The sequence below is a fragment of the Protobothrops mucrosquamatus genome, unplaced genomic scaffold (genome assembly GCF_001527695.2).
Source record: "Protobothrops mucrosquamatus isolate PMUCROS unplaced genomic scaffold, P.Mucros_1.0 scaffold45, whole genome shotgun sequence".
NCBI lineage: Eukaryota > Metazoa > Chordata > Lepidosauria > Squamata > Viperidae > Protobothrops > Protobothrops mucrosquamatus.
In genome coordinates, this window is record NW_015386427.1 from 2,338,346 (window position 1) to 2,352,277 (window position 13,932).

The 13,932-nt window shown below is 36.5% G+C and overlaps 1 protein-coding gene across 1 annotated transcript in view; it reads left to right on the forward strand.

Annotated features, from left to right (window-relative positions):
- The window catches only part of KIAA1217 (KIAA1217 ortholog), a 172,818-nt gene extending 160,661 nt beyond the window's left edge, over positions 1-12,157 (forward strand). The window contains exons 15-19 of the mRNA XM_015811568.2: positions 754-888; positions 3,494-3,613; positions 7,141-8,628; positions 9,109-9,231; positions 9,902-12,157. Of these exons, the coding sequence (XP_015667054.1) occupies positions 754-888; positions 3,494-3,613; positions 7,141-8,628; positions 9,109-9,231; positions 9,902-10,420 (2,385 nt within the window). The 3' untranslated portion in view covers positions 10,421-12,157. The remainder of the gene's footprint in view (positions 1-753; positions 889-3,493; positions 3,614-7,140; positions 8,629-9,108; positions 9,232-9,901) is intronic.
- The last annotated feature ends 1,775 nt before the right edge of the window (positions 12,158-13,932 follow it).

Consider the following 13,932-nt stretch of genomic DNA (forward strand, 5'->3'; position numbering starts at 1 on the left):
AGGTACACACACATTGCAATCATGTGAGTGCATTTTGGGCGTTTGGTAACCGATTTGTAGCATCCTGTCAACACATGATTGCAATTTACCACATTTTTGCCCAAAACTCCAGTCTTCAGCAAAAACTCCACAAAGCAAATAATGGATTCTCTTAATTGCAGCATTTGCGTAATGACTGCTGATGCACTTAACCATGGTGATTCACTTAATGACTACTGCAAAAAAATCATAAAATTGGGTCAATCATGTGATGACACAGCTTTATGATCATGACTTGCAAACATAATAGGCAGGCTCCATTAAGGTCATAAGTCAAGGACTATGTGTATGTGTAAAATCCCAAAAAGCCAATATGGCATAGTAGTTAAGATTCCAGTCCTCCATTAAACAAGAAAGCCATCTGGGTGATTATGTCCAGCTACTTCTTCTCAGCCTCTATATCAGTACCAGACTACGGGATAAGTTGACTGAAAAAACAAACTTGTGCTGCATCATGCATTGATAGTTTTACTTATGTAAAATAGGCAACCATGGTGCAAAAATGAGTGAAATCCAATAGGATGCAGGCAAAGAAGAGCCCCAACAATGTGCCTCCTATCCAGATTTGATAATAAGGGATGCCTGTCTTTAGAAGGATGGGGTAAAGTCCAGATGTCTCCAGAACACCAAATAAAAACATTGAGATAATTGTGTGAACAGTATATAAATCAGATGAATTATAACTTTCTCCTTTCTTGTTACCATGCGATTTAGGAAAGCAGTGAAGATTCTGTTCAAGGGACACCGTCCAAATTTTTCCCAGAAAAAAATGTCTCTCTTCAATCAGTCAGCACACCAATAAAGGATGAAGAGGAAGAAGAAGGAGACAAAATAATGGCAGAACTACAGGTATGAGGTTGAGCTTATCAGTTTGCCTAAAGTAGTATGTAGCTTTTCTAAGGGAACCTCGAAGGCAATACAAGAGAATGAAGAAGTTTCCCTGCAATGATGGGAGGGAATTTGAAGCAGAACTAGGGCTACGGTATAAATTCTGCTGGAGAACCACATTCCCAATCCCATGGTTCATATTTAGACATTGGTCACCAAAGTAAGTGATTGGGATAAGATTAAGATAAATTGTTCCTAATTTTTCTCATTTAAATATCTCTTTTTTGGTTTTAAACATAATTGCTTGGTTCAAACTTCATTGCAACTTAATTCAGAGGGAGGGAAGTTAACCTGGACATTGTTGAGGATTTTATTTGTTACAGTCTAAAGATTTAATGTGAATTCCTGGGATTTAAATTTTGAAACAGATTGAGAGCCAAGGGAAAAATAATTCAGGATTAAAGGTTTACCAAAACAAACTGATTGTTATAAAGTAGAAGCTATTTTTATGGAAAGCATAATTGGCCAAATTTGAATTGCATTCCAATTCTTCCAATGAAAATTGTTGAGATGGACATTTGCTCAACTGTATATTGTAGGGTTTTTTTATATTGACTGCACTTTTGAAGCTGGCCAGACAGTCTTTGCAGTTACTTTTCTTTTTATAGTCAATAGAAGACAAATATTCATAATTAAACTAGTATCTATCTTGGACATCAGTACCATCAGCCATCTTTACAAGTAGATGATTGCACATTTCTTCAACAGGACTTCGGTTGCCAATGTAATAATGCCAGTAGGCCGGGAGTTGCCAGCATTTTCTGGTACCATTATGTAATCTTGCACACTGATTATCCCTCCCCCACATCACATGATTTCAGCAGTTTCACATTAATATCTTATGTGCAAATACTATTATCATCTTAGATGGTGAATGAGAAATTCAAAGATTTGGAGAAGCACCAAAGTTCTTACATAAAATTGCTAAAATTTTGAGAGTGCTGTGATATGACAAGAGTTGGGCATTTTTAATTTTTAGATTAAAAATCTGAATCTGATTTAGATTATATCAGTTAGGATATACAGGCAGTCTTCAGGAATATGATGCCACTGTAGTGACTGTGAGGCAGTCTATACTGATTCCCCTCCTGCCTCCCCCTCCAAAAAAATCCATCTTGCGTGAACAAAGCAATATTACATTAACATTATTGTTGCTTGTAAGTATTAGCTCATGTTAACGTAGGAGATGAACTCCAGCTTTTCTAGAGCAGACTTCCACTCTCTGATGTGTTCTACTTTCACTGAACTACAACTTCTATTACTGTTTCATGCTGGCTGCAAGGGTAAATTAATTTTCAGTCCGATCAATTCAGAAGATTCAAGTTGAAGAAGAATGCTATAGAGCAGTATTTCTCCACCTTAGCAGCTTTAAGATCAACATATCTGGGGAATTCTGGGAGTTGAAGTCACGTATCTTAAAGTCACTGGTATAGAAAAATAATTATTTAGTTCTTTTATTGGTATTAATCAATTAAAGCAGAAGGCTGAGGCCTAGAAAATGGAGCCATTTGTAGCCATTATGCACTCTCTGATGCTAACAGTTTAGACTGCCTGTAGTGAAACCATAAAGAACTGAACTATAATTGAAACAGAACAAATCAGCAAAGCAAAGGAAATTTTAGTCTAAAGAGTTTTCTTTAGATTAAAGTTATTTTTTTTATATCATGACCCTTAAACTACTATTGAAGGAGGAAAAAAATGGCTGTAGTTTTAGTTTTTGAATCTTTTTAAAAACCAAAGGTACAGATAGTTCTTCTTTAGAAACTGCCTCATGAAACCATCATTCACAGTTAAATGATGATGAAAAAGTAACTTTAAAATCAATCCTTGTATTTATGATCTTTCCGAGGCTGAAAAGCAAAGGAAAGCTGAAATATAATTGTAAGCAACACCGTTTTGCTTAGCTGCTGCTTTGCTTAATGAGCAAATTGCCAGTCCCAACTGTTGTCACTAAACAAGGACTATCCGTATTAGCCAAATTCCACCTTTTTCTTATATTCTATGAGAAAATATTTTTCAGTATTTATTTATTAGACATATATGCAACATATATGACTGGATAGATTTCAAAAGAAATACTTATCCAGAGTTCGGGTTACAGGTAAGGAAAACAGACACACCCTTTCTAAATTTGAACTTAATGAGACAACATCCAAATTGATAGATCTGTGGAATATTAGAAATAAAAAGCTGCTGTAAAATGTTGCATTTGTTCTCCAGCTTTGTGTTGGCAGCAGCAATTTCAGTTTTCAGTCAGAAATCTTTTATTCCCCTCTCTGGAACAATAATCAGAGATTTATGTTTTGAGAAAAAAAAGGCACTATGGAATATATTTTGTGTTTAGTGCTAAGATATTGAAAGTTAGCTGGTAAAATAATGAATAAAGTTCTTCCACAGATTATTCAACTGTTTAGCTTGACCTGATTGATGAGGGTGATTCTTAACGCTCACATACAAAATTTATCAATGGATTCAGGAAAGAGTATACATGATTTCCCTACAAAGAAAGGATTGGCTCAGGGTTGGGAAATGTTTATTAATAACCTGCCCTATTTTAATCCTCTAGGCCTTCCAGAAGTGTTCTTACATGGATATAAACTCAAACAATCATGCTGAACAGTCCAGAAATGATACACACATAAAAGATGCGAGGTCTGTGGCCTTAATGCATCCTAAGGAGAAGAAGGTAACAGGGACATTTGAACTCTACTACAATCTCTTAGCCTTACCTTCTTCCCATCCTTTCAAACTAACCTTATATCAGGTTAACACTGTGTGTCTTGATGGCTGTTTTCATTTATGATTTAACTTGGAGCAAAAAGAATTAATAAACAGAGTACATCTGTTAATAAACAGAGTCTAATGGACTCTTCTTGAAACAGGAAAGGATAATCACAATCAAGATTCATTAATGTCCTTTCAGAATCATTTGTGAATTACAATAGAACATAAATTAAAAAAAATAAACGAAAGTTGTCTGTTTTGATGTCATGCTTTAAAGAAAAATCCAGATTTACAAACATTTGTATATAATCCTGGTAGCAAGTCTTATTATGATAGAAAATTTCTCAGGAATTCTGTATAAAATTGCACAGCAAAAATTATGTTTTTGTTTTCTTGTCTCCTCATAATGAAAAAAAAATCTACAGTTTGAATTTAACACTATTTATTAAGTGGATTATGCAAGAGTAATTCCTTTTCCAGGTCTTGTCTTCATAGTTATTTTTTTGAAAATCTGTAGCTCACATATTCATAAATAGTGTCAAAGCAGGGAATAATGTAAAACCATTTACTAGACATTATTAGCAACTTTTAACTTCACAATATTAACAAAATTTTGTAGAGACTCTTTAAAAATTGTCCATATTAAAAAGAATAGAATTTAAAAGAATAAAAAAGCTAAAAACACAACTCAAACTGGAAACTGGAACAGAAGGCAAAAAGCACAAATCTAATTATAAAAATGGATAGAGGTGTCTTAAAGTTGACGCTGAAATAATTTAAGCCAACCTTTTGGGTACCAGGGACCATATCCGTGAAGAGAAGTTTTTCCGCGAACCGGAGAGGGTGAAGTTTTGTGTGCTGCCTGCATCCCCATGGATGGGACTTCACTTATTTGCGCGGACCAGTTTCTAGCATTGTGCAGACCAGTGCTGGCCCACGGACCAGGGATTGGGACCCCTGATTTAATGTTCAACTGAATGAGGAGTAGTCATTAACCTTATAAGAATAGGTGCTTAATAATTGTGAGGCAGTTTGAAGCAATGAAAAGATAGCATGCAATGAAAAATCCAGCTCTAGTTAATTTCAATTCCTTTTTCCCATTGATAGAGTCACATTCTTGCTCCCACTTATAGCAAACATTACAAGTGCAGACATATTCTTGGGACTTCTCAAACAAGGAAAAAGTGCATTGTTGAAAACCACGTTTGATAAAGAACTTTCTTCCATCCCTTTTTGCCAGCATATACAAAATAGCAGATGCTAAGAAATGGGGTTGATGTAGCAATGCTGAGAGAGATGAAGGGAGAGATGTCATACAAAGAATGCCTAAGAATCTATAACAGATGAAGGCATCACTTGTGTCCCAACCAACAGGGATGATTCTCTGGAGCAAAGGTCAGAAATGATCGGCCATTTATGAGTTGTGGACTTCAACTCTCAGAATTCCTGAGCCAGCATGGCTGGCTCAGGAATTCTGAGAGTTGAAGTCCACAAGTCATAAAAGAACTATGATTCCCCACCCCTGTCATAGAGGATAATCTTGTTGCTCAGGGTTGAATTATTGGATCCCTGATTGTCTCTGAACTTGCTTCTCTTCAGGAAACATGTCATGACAGGATAGGCAGCATCATTAGCTATAGACATAGAAACATAGCCACTCCATAGAAACAACCAGTAGCATTTCAGTATGTCCTGATTATGTTATCTACTCTGGTAATAAAATGTCAGGAGAAAGAAAAGTAAGTTCAGAGAACAGAAAGAATCCAACAGGAATAATTCCACTACCTAAAAATAAATGTTTAATAATAAAGTTGTCCAGTATTAATTTCTGGCCCCTGAAGTGCAGCTGTTGTTGTCTCTTACCCCCTTCCCACCCTTCGAAGTATCTTCAAGCAGTATTCACCTACATCTTTGGGTTGTTTTCTTCCTGCGGTTTAGTCTGCATGAGCTGAATGCTAACACACTATCTCTGCATGGTAATAGCAAACTTAAACTCCCTTTTATTTGCTAACACTTCTCTTTCCATCTCTTTTTTTGTAAAATCAGTTGCACTAAAAAAATAAGTGACTTTATTTATACCTACAAAACTTTTAAACTGCCAAGGTAGTAATTTATAGTTTATACATTTAATAATGGCTGTATATTTAACATTCCAACATCATAATTTGATATCAAATAATTGCGACCTGCATAGAATTTTTTAATTAAATTCAAACAGTTGCTGAATTAAATTTCTAATATGACAGACCACACTATAGTCTATATTTGTCATCCCTTTCTTTATTAAGGTTATTATATTTTTATACCTGAACAACTGAAAGAAGCTGTGCTTGACAGGGTAGCATGGAGAGCACTTGCCATAAAGTCACAAGAGTTGGACATGACTGAATGGTTTAAACTGAACTAATCTAATATTTTTATACCACTGTGTTTTCCATAGATCTTTAATTAGCTGGGTTGGTCTTCTGAATTGATCTCAAATTTTCATACCCTCTTTTAACCCCTCAGGGCATCTGAAAAAATAGAGAAGATAGCAAAACTAAGAGCAGCATCCCACTTGCATTTTCGCTCCCTGCATTCAATGTAACATTCTTTAAAAGTGAAGTTTGGGGCAATTCTTCTTAATATTTGAAAGATTGATGAAATAGGAATCATTTGTGCTCTGCAGAATTTGTAATTACTGTAGGAGTACTTATGCCAATAGCAAAAGCTGCAATTTGAGTATGCAGGCTTAGAAAGCTAAGATAGGTTGTCTTGCTATCCAAATGAAAGGTTATGTTGGACAAATAGAATAATCCAGTTTCATCTAGCATCAGAGTTTCATCTCTATGGGAGGATCTGTTTCTCTTCCTTTATAGCTGCTCCCTCAACCTTACCTTGAATTTAATTGTAGGTTAATTTGTCAGGAAGGTTGGAATAAAATTTGCTCTGCCACTTTTTGTAAATTCTTTTCTGTCAGATAAGTCCAGAACTTGTTTACTCTCTTAAAAGGCAATTATGTTTCATCACAGAAATTGAGAAAACAACAATTAAGAATTAAAGTCTGGGGAGGAAAACAGTTTTTTGGACCACATATCCTAATATAGTGGTTACAACTGATTTTTTTATAAACTAAGGAAACAGTTAACATGTTAGAACATTTGTAGTGGAATCATTTTGTCTCTTGTGACTTACTTGGGGGCAAAGTATTTCACAATATGGAGAGCCTTTAAAGGACCAGCTCCATCTAGCATCCACATTGTCTGCAAAATATCATATGTTGTTCACAATTTGAAGTTATGCTATGAAGAGATATTGAAACCAACTGAAGACCATGGAAATGGCGCTATGTATTGATATAAAGAGGGGCATACATATATTATCTGATGATGTACCAGCTGATTGGGATAATATCAGATAAAATCTCCATAAGAGGGGACTAAATGTCAAATAATAGTCCTGAATTAAAACAAAAGCAAAAACCTAAGTAATGCAACTCTTCCCCCCTAGGTTGATGGGGAGGCCACAAAAGATAGTGACCATCCCAAGAACAAGACTGAAGGGAAAACAGAAGCCATGATCTCAGGTGCTTTCAGCATCACTGAAAACTCTGCCCTTAGGCCAGAGTTGCTTTTGGAAAACAAGGATTATGCCAACAAAAATTCATTTAAACTAAGCACAAACTTCTCTAGTATGTTAGAAAATGAAGGAAAGAGATGTCCTGAAGAAATCGGAAGACAAAAACCAAGTTATGTTGTAGTAAGAGAGACTGATCATAGCACATCCCCAAAAGACCTGCTGGAAGATGCAAAGGTACCTCTTGTTGGCCAAACAGATTCATACACTCAAGAAATGTCATTAGTTTCTCCATCAACACAAGAACAGGAAAGGTCAGTTAATGCCTATAATCAAGTTGAACTAAGGCATACAGTATCTAAGAACATCACCTTAAATGATATTGATGAAGTAGAGTCAGCAGCTAGTATTCCAGATGAGGAGAGTTCACAGTCAGAGAATGTTGGCTTCATGATTACTAGAACAGCTGTCCAGTTCCTATCAGGTGGAGAGGTTCATGACATAGTGAACAGGAAGGGAAATGCTGTTCAGACTGTGAACATTGATTCCAAGAAGGAAACAGCATCTCACCAAAGCATGCTTGAAACTCTTAAAGATGAAGAACCAGTGGTTTGCTTGGACAAAAAACCAGTCATCATTATTTTTGATGAACCAATGGATATCAGATCAGCTTACAAAAGACTTTCAACAATATTTGAGGAATGTGATGAAGAGTTGGAAAAAATGATGACTGAAGAAAAAATAGAGGAAGAAAATGAAGAATTTGATACACCTGATGCTTGCTATGAAGAAGCCTCTGAGACAAATAGGATGCAGATTACCGAGAAATCCAAACAACAAACTTCCTCTAATTCAGCAACCCAAGTTCTACAGTCTGAAGGACAGGAGGTGGAAGGGGAGCATCAGAAATCCAGTTACATTTATGGGTCAGAACCAAAGTTGGATGTTCCTGATGCTAAGAAGAAATTTAAGTTTAAGTTTCCTAAAAAGCAATTAGCCGCTCTCACTCAGGCAATCCGCACAGGAACTAAAACTGGCAAGAAAACGTTACAAGTTGTTGTGTATGAAGAAGAGGAGGAAGATGGCACTCTAAAACAACATAAAGAAGCAAAAAGATTTGAAATACCTAGTTCTCAATCTGTTAACACTTCTGAAAAATCAGAATCAAAGGCAATTGTCCAGGCATCTAGAACTGAAGAAATCAGGAAGAATACATACAGAACTCTTGACAGCCTGGAACAAACTATCAAACAGCTAGAGAGCACCATTAGTGAGATGAGTCCAAAATCAGTTTTTGAAACCACAGGCCAGGCAGAGAGACCTCCTGGCCCAGGCTTTTTCTCACCCAAAGAATCCATAGTGGTGGAAGAAAGCAATGCTGATGTTGAATTCCTTCCTTCAATACGATCATCTTCACGAAAGGTACTTTAGTATGAGAAATCACAACTCCAGCTGCTTTCTAAAAATCTGCAATAGTAATCAACAATAAGCAAGAGGTGTCTTCTGATTGGTTTGCTTCTTTTCCGGTGGCTTGTTGGTGCATCCAATTTAGTACCTAACAGCTAATATTGTGTGTTTTCATTTTAAAAATGCTGATTTTATTTTTATTTGATTTTGGTGGTGGGCATAAAATGCTTAGTTGATATTATGTTGTGGGTGCAGCAGTTAAATTAAGATTGATTAGCAGTTGAATTTTTATTCCATTTTTTATTCCTGAAATTAACACCAGCTTTGACTTTGACTTTGATGTGGTTTCCTCTGGTGCTTTCCATGCATGTTGAGCTTTAGCTTCTCACCTAAAGCAGCTTTTCCCCATGTGCTGTGATCCTTCTCATCTATAATGAGTCCAGCTGACCTATCTCCCTTGTCTCTTTCCTACCCTTATACCTGCTTTCCTCACAGAATTCAACCAGTACTTCACAGACAAGCAGGATGCCAATCCCTGCAGCCACAAAAAGTAGGCAAGGAGGTGTGGACAAGACCATCAAACAGCCCAAGCTACAGGATCAACGCCAGTACAGACAGGTAGTTTTACCCTAAACCAAATCTTGGGATGGAGTCAGTACTGAGATGTATGCGTTACATAAATGTATAAGTCCAGTTGCCAGTTTTGGATGCTACCAAATCATGAACTGTCTTCTCAGTGAAGATCTTGAATTGGAATCCAGGGCTTGAGGGTGTGGGGCATGAAAGTATCTAATAGTTGCATTATTCTGATATCAGCTTGTGCATGTTGTGGCAAACATCTCCTGCTTTTGAAGTTTTGTTTCAGTACTCAGCTGTAATACTTTTTGAAGTCAGCAATAGGAATTGATAAGTCTGAAGCGTTTCTGATTAAAGTGTTTATACTAACTCCCTACTTAACAGATTTCAATCAACACCTCTTAACCACCCACTGGAGTGTTTCCATCTTCACCTTAACAATTCTGACGCATGTTTCATCAGCTGATCAGCCCCCATATTTGTGGTCACTTTTCCACAAACCCTTTTCTTTGAACTTCCTCTTGCTCTATGCATTTTTTGCTGTGCAGCTTAAAGGGACAGGAAAAATGGGGAAAGATCCAGTCCATAGATGCAAGACTTAGGGCAGGTTTGAACAAATCATTCTTATTCTTCTCAAGCCGAATTTCCTACATATTCCCATGCTTTGTGATGTATGCTGACTTAAACTGTCTCCCACCATCTTTATTTACAGGCTAATGGAAGTGCTAAGAAAGCTGGTGGGGATTATAAAGCTATTTCCCCTATTCTATCAGCCTCAAAAATTCCAGCCTTTTCTTCCACTTCTGGAAAAAGTAGTTCTGTGTCTAGTGGTGATAACACTAACCTTCCAAGCCTATCTACTAAAGCCTCTGTTCCTTCTAATTCTCTCAGTCCTCCAACAGGTCGTCCTACTCATTCTTCTTCCTTAATCCCTTCAGTTGCTAATGGCTCCTTAAAATTCCAGAATCCTACTCACACAGGTAAAGGCCACAATCACCTTTTACTCTCCACACAGACTCAAAATGGCCGGCCAGCCCCTCTTCCTCCATCTTCCTTTTCCTCAGCTTCCTCCTCCTCCTCCTTACCTTCTTCCATCTCTATCACATCACCAAACCAAAGTATGAAGAACATTCGGTCAATCCACACACCCAGCTTTACCAGCTACAAGTCCCAGAATGGAAGTGTCAGCAAAGCCACTCCATCTTCCACCATCAGCAAAGAGCCATCTTAAAAGTGACACCTGGGCCTGTACAGTTCACCAAACCTTCCTAATATGCTGATGATGTTGTAACCAGTCGTACAGCTGAAGATTGTTACCCATCTTGTATCATTTCAGGCTGAACACTACATTTGTGCTAAATATTAGAGTAACATCATGAATTAATGATAAATGTAGTATTTAAGCAGTCATACCTGATGAAACAGGCAAGGGGATTATATATAAAGCACAGATTGTTCTTTAAGCAGAAACTGTTACAAGGTTCGGAAGGATGTGAGTAGACTGTGTGCACAAAATTGTACTGAGCATGAAAAACTGTATTTAAGAAGCCTGTGGTTTTTGTATAAAGCTATTTTTAAGTACAAGAATTAAAGTATCAGGTGATAATGAGAAGACTGTAAAACTGAAACTAAGATATTTTTCTTTTATTTTGGAGTTATTCAAATTTGTTATAGATTTCTATTTTTGTCAACAAAGAAAACCATCATGGTTACTTTAAAATTTCTTTTGTCAAAACATTTGATACAATTATAATGTACATTTGATAGCAGAATGCATAAACACAAAAGCTAAAACAAACACTGATGGGGCAATTTTATTGCACTGCCAATCAGATTATATTTAATAATTTGCCATGCATTTTGGGAAAGAGGAGTTGTTTATTTGCTTATTCATTTTAGCTAAGCTTTGGTTTCTTTTTCTTTTTTCCATATTAATTAGACTATGTAGTATTACAATGTGGATTTTTGAAGTGTAAACTTCTGTACTGCTCTGTATAATGGAAAGCCTTTGTACATATTATAATATAAAGATTATAAATATAAATACATGAATCTAAACAATGCATGTGGCTGGGCACATTGAATACTTTTCAACACCAAAAATCCATTACACATACAAATGTTGGAAAATGTTGAATGTGGGGAAAAGATTGAGGAGGGTTTTAGAAATCATCATCCACAAAATTAGAGTGCACTTTTGTGATACCTTGTTTATACAACAATACCTTGTTTATACAATATACATAAGTAAAAGGAAAACCCTTTGCAAAAATAAAGGGGTCCATGATTACAGTTTGGTATCACTTTGTCACTAACAGTAACTTCAAGGTTGACTCAGCCTTCCATCCTTCCGAGGTCGGTAAAATGAGGACCCAGTTGTTGGGGGCAATATGCTGACTCTATAAACCGCTTAGAGGGGGCTGTAAAGCCCTGTGAAGCGGTATATGTCTAAGTGCTATTGCTATTCTTAATCTTGGACATGATCTGGCAGGAAATATCCTGAAAGCCCATTGATTTCAGTAGGAATGTGCATGCATGTGCTTACATTCATTTTGCAAATATTAACTTTCATGGCTCAGTGTTTATTTTACAGCTATTTCTTATAAAAGAAAAACATTAATGTACTTATCAAAATTATGGCTTTGCTGTTGATCAATTTATTACAGAACATTCATGTACAAAGGACATAGAAATAGATGATGAAGATAGATGATAGAAAGAGATGGATAGATAGATAGATAGATAGATAGATAGATAGATAGATAGATAGATAGATAGATAGATAGATAGATAGATAGATAGATAGATAGATAGATAGAGATAGGCAGATAGAGATAGGCAGATAGATGTATGCAAAGAGAACATTTCTATCAAAGTCTTTCAGATGTGTTTGATGCAGGATAGTGACTAAACTTGAAAGTCAGCAGGTTAAATCTCATATCAACAATAAACTGTGAAGGAAACTACAGTCTCCGAGTTTTTGCCTTTTTCTTAGTTGTCTTGGGCATAATCTTTGATGCTGTATTGCAAATCCATATTGGCAAAATGTTTTTCAATCATGTAATTATACATATCAAGATAGTATAGGTAGTTAACAAGCAGGGATCCTTTTTCAAATATGGCTATTAGATATTTATCTAGAGACATCTCTATGCTGCTACATTTTTCATTCCTAAAGCTCTCAAAAACAGTTTAAAATTGAACTATGGTCATCTTCATTGCTGCCAACTACACAACTCTGAACACCATAAGCCAGTTAGTCTTTCTTTCTGTTCAATAAGGAAGTATAAGTTTCTATACCTTTTGCAGAGCTTTAGTGTTATAAATGAAAAGAGATCCTGTGAGTAATTATGAGTACAGGACACTGAGGCTAAAATATATCAACTTAGCTATTGAATAGTGACAGTTACTTGACATCAGAGAGAGGTGGCACTACTTCTGAGGTAATGCAAAAACTCATGCTACTACTGCATTTGTGTCGAGAGCACCAAAACACTCCTGGATTGAAAGGATTGAATGGTAATATTATTGTTGCCTGGGGGAATGTCCAATTGGGGGCTCCTTTCATGCCCCTTTTAATTTGTCCACCAAAGTAGTACCCATCTATCTACTTGCAGTTGCCCACTTTCAAAATGTTGGGTCAGCAGGAACTAGAGTGTGTGATGGGAGCTCATCCCATCCAACAGTAGCAACCAACTCAAATGCAAGCATTCTGATCATCAGACCAACATCCTAACTTCGTGAGTCACACGGTCCTAAGACTCATATTGAAACACATTTACATTCCCATGGGAGCTTGATTGATTCTTTACTACAATGGGAGTTTCCTTCACTTCATATCAGTATGTCAAAGTCTTGTTTCGGGGTGGATGAATTGCACTGAAAACTTCCAGACTAGCATCCATAATAGACTGCATTAACAATTAAAATGGAAAATTTACAATGAGAGATGGGAATCTGGAGATGTCAATAGAAACATTCTTTAGGGTGAAATACACTACAGCAGGGGTGTCAAATTGCCGTCCCGCAGGCCGGACGCATCACGATGAAACTGCGCCACCCCCCATTGCTGGCAATGGGAAAATTCTGATACATCATGCGACGTCACGTGACATCGCGAGTTTGACATGTCTGCACTACAGGGATGAAAAACATGGGTCCTTGACTTTAAAAATCACTATATATGTAAACTATATATTTTTCCTAGAGAAGTGACTATATGAATAACAGATCAGCAAATGTTTTATTTGCAAAATATGCTTACCTATTATTAAATAATGGTTTAATCCAATTTTCTAGGTTCATATAATACAAACAGACATAAAATAACTGCAGGCTAGATTTCACAACATTCTAAGCTGAAATTTGGTTGGGTTTTTTCCCCCTCTCATGTGCTGCAGTGTATTATTTTTACTTTCATTGGTGCTCTTAGAAGCTGTCCTTTATCATGGCTATTAGCATAAAGTAGTAACATAATCAACATGCCTTACATGAACAAAACCCATCCTAGATTATTGACTTACTCTCAAAACCACACATTAAAACTGATTTCTGTCTCTGGTAGTTGGAATACAATCTGAAGATAAAGGATATTAGTTTTTCCTGACTGGGAATCCCTTGAGCACCTCATGAATAGATTATTGCAGTGGACTTTATATGGCACTGTCCTTTATAATGGTCAGATCACTAAGTGCACTTCTGTTCTCTGGTGCTGTCTCCCTCTGCAAATTAGTTGGGTCTTTT